Source organism: Stigmatopora nigra, chromosome 8, assembly GCF_051989575.1.
Source record: "Stigmatopora nigra isolate UIUO_SnigA chromosome 8, RoL_Snig_1.1, whole genome shotgun sequence".
NCBI lineage: Eukaryota > Metazoa > Chordata > Actinopteri > Syngnathiformes > Syngnathidae > Stigmatopora > Stigmatopora nigra.
The window spans coordinates 12,312,501-12,320,265 of record NC_135515.1 but is presented as its reverse complement, the minus strand read 5'-3'; the positions used below and the strand labels follow the sequence as shown (position 1 = coordinate 12,320,265).

Below are 7,765 nucleotides of genomic sequence, written 5' to 3'. Positions count from 1 at the left end.
GAAGCACTGGAATAAAGTTAGACACCGGTTCGCTCGAAGGCGCAAACGCATGTCACTGTATCTGCTCATTCGCTTACGGGTTTCAACGGAATCTACGGGGAACAAATGTGGGATTTGTTTTGCCTGGCCGTTTTTACGAGGACGCGATTTTTTACATTGCTTTTGCCGCTCTCTCTGGATAAATGCATTTATTCAGCACTCCCAACTAATTTATCTGACCACCAGGCACTAAACCCGGGCACGTTGGACTGATTCCAATCCAAGGAAGGAATACGATTGCAAAAGACGTCGACTCCCTTTCGGCGTGAGCATGTGGTGGGTGATGGTATCGCTCACTTGGGCAGCCCTGCTCCTCCTATCCGGACTGTTTGCTCCGCCGTGGGTGGTGCGCGGCTTCGGAGAAGTGGAGGAGATGACCTGCGACCCCATCCCGATCGGCATGTGCCAGGGTTTGGGATACAACGTCACCAAGATGCCCAATCTGGTCGGCAACGTGCTCCGGTCTGACGCCGAACTGCAGCTGACCACGCCGCACATACAATACGGCTGCTCCAGCCAGCTCAAGGTACGACCCGCGCCGAGTGTGTATAGAACCTCGGTTATCGCGGGTAATGGGGACCGAGACCACCCGCGAAAACTGAAAATCCGCGAAGTAGCGGCGCTCCTTCAAAAAAGACCTCCAAAAAAGGCCAAACAAATGGACGATAACATGGTGAGAGCTGTCGAGTTCAGCAATCGCATTGATGACGTCATGGCTGTTTACAGGCACATCTTCACCGACCAAAAAAAAAAAAACAACTTTCACAACTCCCAATAACAATGTTTCTTACGCGCAAAAAAACTGCAGAAGATCCTCCATGCGGACTACTATGATGTTTTTGAAACCTGAATAAAAGTTAACATTTTTACATTTGCAGTTTTTTACTGTTTTTTTAATGTATATATACTGTATTTGATTTGTTTGTATGCATCAACATAACACCTGTATTCTGATGTGAAATAAAACACCTGAATGAACAGCATATTAGCTTGGTGGTGCTTTTGTGCATGTGTTATACGTTTCTTTAAGCATTTTTGAAGGGGCACCCCTACTTCGCGGATTTTCAGTTTTCGCGGGTGGTCTCGGTCCCCATTAACCGCGATAACCGAGGTTCTATACACACTCGGCGCGGGTCGTACCTTGAGCTGGCTGGAGCAGCAAACCCTGGCACATGCCGATCGGGATGGGGTCGCAGGTCATCTCCTCCACTTCTCCGAAGCCGCGAAAATTTACAATTATTGATTTAAAAGGGCTAAATCAGGAAATACATTTGTATACATTTATACACTTCATTTTAATTTGATCCTAAAACAGAAAGTCGGCACTCATGATTTACATTCCCGGGCCACACAAAATGATGCGCTGGGCCAGATTTGGCCCCCGGGCCGCCACTTTGACACACGTGCCTTATAGTATTCCCTTACTAGGCGTATCTCCTTGTTTCCCACTCTTCTGTTTTTCTCACTTAATTCTAACATTAATACACTTATACTCAACTGCGATCAGCTGGCCACCAATTCAGGGAGTTCCCTGCCTCTGGCCCGGTGTAATGAGGAATTTGAAATAAAACAGAGGTGCTCTGATTTTTAAACAAGTATAGTATAGCTAACTGGGGTCACCAACAGTTTAGAAATACCCCAAAATGTTGCAGTGTAATTCTATGCCAACACAAACCTAAAATCTAGGTCGGTGGCGTTCGTGTTCAGCAGCCATATTAAAGCAGTAGACTTCACCAGTAATTGCTTTTAGCAGTTAACTTGAGGTGAGATTTTCTCGACTTCAATTCGCTTAAAAAATATACGGGGATTTTTTTTTCAATCCAGTTATTTCAAAGTACTGACCAAACGATGGATATGAGAAAACTGCCGTTCATATTGGATGATACATCTCGTTCTAAATCTAGTATTTACAGCACTTCATCCAACGTTTAATTTGATTTGCGTGCGTCGGCAAAATCTCATTGGTTGGTTTATTCTTATTGGCCAGTTTTGAATTTGTGACAATGAGTTGATTAGGGACTGCTGAACTCTATATTGTGATAGATAAAGCGAGCAATCGCATTTTTATACAGTGGCCAACATTCATTTGACAAACTGGATATTTTCTTCAACTTTTGGGGTAAGTCGCCTTTAACAACAATTCGACAATGTTGACAAGTTACCGAAATTGAGCTAGTCATACTGAACGACTATGTATAATTTTGCCAACATGACAGAGACCACTCAAGAAGCAGGGTTTACCTGGTTATTATTTTGTCTCATTCATCTTTTAGTGTATCTTTTTTCTCCCTATCAAGGTTTATAAAACGGGTCTTTCAAGATGACTAATCTGGGTGTTAAGGCTCTCGTTACCTGGGTACGTTTACGTCCAACTATCGACCCTAACAGCTTCGTGCTAACCTTGGTCGTGCATGACAATATTTATATTTACACAAACTCAAAGTTTTGATATTTACACGTTGTGCTTCCAGGTCAATAGTATCATATTGACCGAGCGAGAAATTAACATGGACGATTTAATAGATGGAGACATCATTCTCCGAGTTATTTCCAGGATGTGAGTACATTTGCACTTATAAAGCAATTTGTTTTGGAAAACGTGGCTTCAGTTATTCACTCTTGTTTGCCATCTGTTTAATTTCAGAAAAAATGAACCAGTCACTACTTCAATTAAAACAACCGAGGAACGTTTTGAATGGATTGCTGAATTTGTACAGAGTGAGTTTCTGACATATGTTTTGGTTTTATTATGTAGTAGATTTTTAAATAAAATAAAAACCGAACTGTTATTATAATCAACTTTTTTAGTTTTAGAGAGTTTAACAGCTGTGCCACTGTACTTTGGGTGTTGCTCAAGCCTTGATTGGCTAGTCTTTTTTGACGCCCTATAGTTAAACCAGGGGTAGAAACCCTATGGCTCGGCAGCCATATATGGCTCTATTGGTGGGTGCAAATGGCTTTCCGCTAACCGGTAAGGCAGTGTTTCCCAACCTTTTTTTTTTTTAGCTGTGGCACACTTTCTGCATTGAAAAAATCTCAAGGGATGCCACCGTCTGAAAATCCTACATTTTCAAATTGTGTCACCTATATTAATGATTGGATAACTTTATTCATCCCGTATTCGGGAAATTTCATTGTCACAGTAGCAAGAGGGTGAAAATGCAGATACAGGAAAAATACAGGCATTTTAGACATAATTAGATAGATAGAAACCACGCGACATAACGGGTGGGACGGAGTCGCAAAGGCTGCAGAACAACAAAGCAAAAAATGCCAAGTGTATGGGATTATTAAGAATCATTAAGTACGAAAAGCAGCAAAAACACAAAACGAGCAAGAGCGAACGGAGCTACCGCTACCGGCCGCCACTTGAGCGGCGCCATCTTGGTTGCAGTAGCAAAACGGATGCAGACTCCAGAAAAAGACGTAGAGTTGGTTCAAACTGGAACCACGCACAGGAAGTCTTCCACAAGATGCGGAACTGTGACCGAGGTTGAAAATGTGCAGTCACTCATCCAAGCTTATCCGCACAGTTCCTCAGTAGTCAGGAGCTGAAGAATCAACAGTAGCAGAGTAGAACCCCTCAACTCCGTTTCCGACCTGGTAAGCGCCAACAGCTCTTCCATCTTATCCCATAATGGTTGGTCTGAAGCGTCGCTTCTTTGCCCGGCACTTTTGTCCAACTCCAAATTTTCAATGGCATTGTGGTGTTGCTCCTTCTGCGGTGTATTGTTCACAACCAGTCCCATGTGTATGACAGCATTGGCATGGCTGAATGGTCCCAAAAAAGAAGTAGCAGAAAGAAGCTAGGCTAACAGAACAAAGAAAGTTGAAAATACATTAAACTACAAAGTAAAGTAAAAAGGAATGTATTAAGAAATATTGAAATGGAATAAAAAAAAAAGATAGAAAGGCTGTAAAACACGAAGAATATATAAGATGGGTTCAAATCCAGATCGTTCCACCTGTATTGAGTTTGGATGTTCTTCCCGGGCCTGCATGGGTTTTGTCCGCGTGCTCCGATTTCCTCCCACATTCCAAAGACATGCATGGGAGGCTAATTGGACACTCTATATTGCCACTTGGAATGAGTGTGAGCATGAATGGTTGTTTGTCTCCTTGTCCCCTGCAATTGGCTGGACACCAATTCAGGGTGTTCACCACCTCTAGCCTGAAGTCAGCAACCCCCAGTGACTAAATGAGGATAAAGCGGTTCACAAAATGAGAGGAGAGAAATGAGATATTACATTATATGACTTCTTGCAATTTCCCGCGACACACCTGACCATTGCTCATGCACATCATTGTATTACAGTTGGGAAACACTGCTGTAAGGTATAATAATATGGAAACTGCTGGTAAAAGAGCTGAGACCCAAAAGGACTAATACAGGCGTGGGCAATTAATTCCTCTGATGAAACCTTTCCACCATTGTGGTATGTTAGATATACAATCCGTGGATTGCAGTCGGGTGCTTCTCGTTTCATCAGAAATTTAATTGGTTTAACTGTCCGTATTGGATTGGTTGGAATAAATTATTGGAACATATTTTATACATTTCTGAAAACATTACTTAATTTGTTGTACTATCAGAGGATTGCAGATTTGGTTCAACCAATGATACATCATTATCCTGGGAGAACATAAAGAACGGAATCAACCTGACTGTGGAAATTGCAAAGGTACATGAATTTACAGTTCCTTTGCAACTCCTTAAGTGTAACATGAAATCATTGCTTTATCTGTTGTACTTTTAAAAATGTTGGTTATTGAGGCATGTTTGTTTTAACATTCTTCTGAAACAATGCTTCTTTTAAAGAACAGTTTGTAGATTGTTACACACATGATCGTGGTAAATTCCCACCTTTTCTTTTTCTCCCCAGTTGCTTCTAATGCTAGTTTATCATGACATGATGAATGAACGATCCACCCTTAAAGCCTTGGAATATGAAGTAGAGGTGAGCAGGCATCAACATTTTTGATAATAATTTTTTCCCCAGGCCTTCTTGACCATTGTAGTAATGCCTGTAATAATTCATTCCTACTTGTCAGAGGAAGATTGCAAATATGACCAACTCTTTTATAATGGAGAGTTTTGGCTGTGTCTACCTGAAAAGTGGTCTTGACACCTACTTGGCTAAGCGATGTGAGTCTCAGATCCTCTTTCCCTTGATTGATGTTTCATTTACACAAAATATACTTACATTTTTATGTGCATTTAAGAAAATGCACCCTTTTTTGGGTTGCATTTTTTTTCTGATATAAATGTTTATCTTCATATTTTTAGATTTATCTGTGGACCATGAAACATTGGACCGGACATCAAGCACCTCTCTGTCTCTGCCAACGGTCTCTTCACTCTCTGAAGAAGACTCCCCAGTGTTCCATCTCACGCCGAGAGTCACATTTCTCAATATCCATACTGTTGCGTCGTCTTCTGTCAGGTATTATTGACCATTATTACTTCAGAAAGGTTTTTATCGATTATGGTCTGTACGCTCCACTATCGACTATTGAATGTGCAATAACTACACTTATTTCTAGTCCGGCAAAAAGTATGTTTCTTGAGTCTCAAGCTCCCTGGCATAGCTATCTATGTGCCTTCCGAGGGTTGCCCGCCCCACTAATTGAGAAGTGCTTCTTTAGTTCTATTTATTGTTTGATGTGTATAATTTTTATGTAAATTAATCACTAACAATAAAAATATAACCGAACTAAGAAAATGAAAATTAGTTGTTATCAATAGAGTGGCCCACCTACTGTATACGGGTGGTAGGGACCAAGATTGACACCGCATACAGTGTTTCCTTCCTTTTTTTTTTTTTTTTAAATAAATGTGAATAATTTTGAAAGATTTATAAATATTATAATAAGTCTGAATTTAGTATGTAATAATATATTTTAATGATAAAAAGCGAGCGTCTTAAGATGGTGTCTTTCTCTTTGAAAAATAACTAAGATCTGTAAAATTACCTCCGCGGAAAAAAAAATCATTAATTGGGATTAAACACCAAAAGAAATCCTATTTAATCGGGATCAATAGTGTAATACTGGGCGCTATAACGAAAAGTGTTACCATGATAGAAAAGTGTCAGTCTATCATCATATATCATATCTTTGCTATTTCATATTTGAAGCCTCACACACAAATGAGTTAGTACATTTACTTTCCTTGTTATTCAATTATGAAAGTTACTACATTACCTTCCTTAATAAGAAAAGATAATATAAAGCATGATGATTTTTAAAAAGTATTTTTGTTGCTCTGTTGTGCACTAAAGATAAAACTCCCAAAAATGATGAAATTACTAATTCTAATTGAACATTTTGTTTCCACACCCTGTAGGACGATGTAATTTATAATTTTATTTAATAGCTTTAAAATTTATTTATTTATTTTTCCTGAAAAAAATCCGCGAAGCTCTGCAGGCAGCAATAAGTGGAACGCGAAGTAGCGAGGGTTCACTGTAAAACCTGCAAAAATTTCCCTCCATACGAAAAATGCTTTTCAATCGGAATTAAAATAATCAACTGACGATATCACCAGTGGCAAGCAGTGTAAATGTAAATTTTTGCTCACGGTGCCATTTATTTATTTATTATTCAATTGGATGAAGTTAATCCAAGTTTCACAACATTTGCATAAATTGGGGAAACTCCTTGATCAAGTATAAAAAATACAGGCTGCCCTCCAATAAGGAGAGTAAAATTAGTTAAGGAAATATTCAATAAGGCTGGTGTTTGTACCGGGGTATTTTATACGGATTGTATTTTTTGGTGGGTTGGCTTGGTGTTGACGTGCATTTCAAAATTTCTCATTTTGGCTGTTATTTTCCTTAGTACTTTCAGATTCTGTGTTTGCTGCTCTATTGCTAACCATGCTAAAAACAGCTTTTCCTTACCATCCTCTTCTACTGAACGTTGGTCGGAAACCAGCGTCCAGGTTGCATCAGCACCCGTGCTGTTGGGGAGGATTAATTGCAGTTTAAACTAATCTAATTTTGTCATAAGTAGTTTTTATTATTGTTGACAAAAAATATTTTACAATTATCGTTAACATTTTATGAGCCAAGGTCTACTTAAAATATAAAATGCTCAAATCTTTGCATACTGAACCCTGTGTTGATTTAAGATGTTTTAACTTTTCTTTTTGCTTTTATTTTTTTATTTCCACAGCAAGTCCCCTCTTCAGGATATAATGAACACCCCAAAATTCCAGTTACGGAATCTTCAGCGGCAGATCATCCAAGAAAAAGAATATAGGGATGGCCTTGAGAGGGAACTTGCCAGCAAGATTAGTCTCATTACATCAAAAGGTGTTTAATTTTAAAGTCCTCTAAAACTATGCATTAGTGGCTATGGTTAGTTCTGTGATCTAATTGTTCAATTTAAAACCGGTACCGTATTTTCACGACAATATGGCGCACTGCATTTAAAGGCGCAGTGTCAGTAACGAGTGCTATTTCTGTATTTGACACGCACAAGACGCATCACATTTAAAGGCGCAGCCAGGCATGACAAAACATACACCAGCTTAAATATACGGACACGCGCTGAAAACACGTATTTAAAAAGACAATAGAAGCAAAACTGAGTTCAGTTGTACTTTATTTAGCCATTTTACAATGTGCTCACTTTTTTTAATCATTCATTACCTACAAATCCATCAAAACCCTAACTTTCTGTGTCCGAATTCAACAACTGTCCAATTGATTCCTCATAAATG

The 7,765-nt window shown here is 39.3% G+C and overlaps 1 protein-coding gene across 2 annotated transcripts in view; it reads left to right on the top strand.

The window, feature by feature from the left end:
* The first annotated feature begins 1,833 nt into the window (after positions 1 to 1,833).
* The window catches only part of LOC144201031 (uncharacterized), a 19,532-nt gene continuing 13,600 nt past the window's right edge, over positions 1,834 to 7,765 (top strand). For both annotated transcript variants that reach the window (XM_077723467.1, XM_077723466.1), the window contains exons 1-9: positions 1,834 to 2,158; positions 2,337 to 2,395; positions 2,511 to 2,596; positions 2,684 to 2,757; positions 4,633 to 4,721; positions 4,923 to 4,997; positions 5,092 to 5,185; positions 5,327 to 5,483; positions 7,216 to 7,355. In XM_077723467.1, coding sequence (XP_077579593.1) covers positions 2,360 to 2,395; positions 2,511 to 2,596; positions 2,684 to 2,757; positions 4,633 to 4,721; positions 4,923 to 4,997; positions 5,092 to 5,185; positions 5,327 to 5,483; positions 7,216 to 7,355 — 751 coding nt within the window. In that variant the 5' untranslated portion in view covers positions 1,834 to 2,158; positions 2,337 to 2,359. The remainder of the gene's footprint in view (positions 2,159 to 2,336; positions 2,396 to 2,510; positions 2,597 to 2,683; positions 2,758 to 4,632; positions 4,722 to 4,922; positions 4,998 to 5,091; positions 5,186 to 5,326; positions 5,484 to 7,215; positions 7,356 to 7,765) is intronic.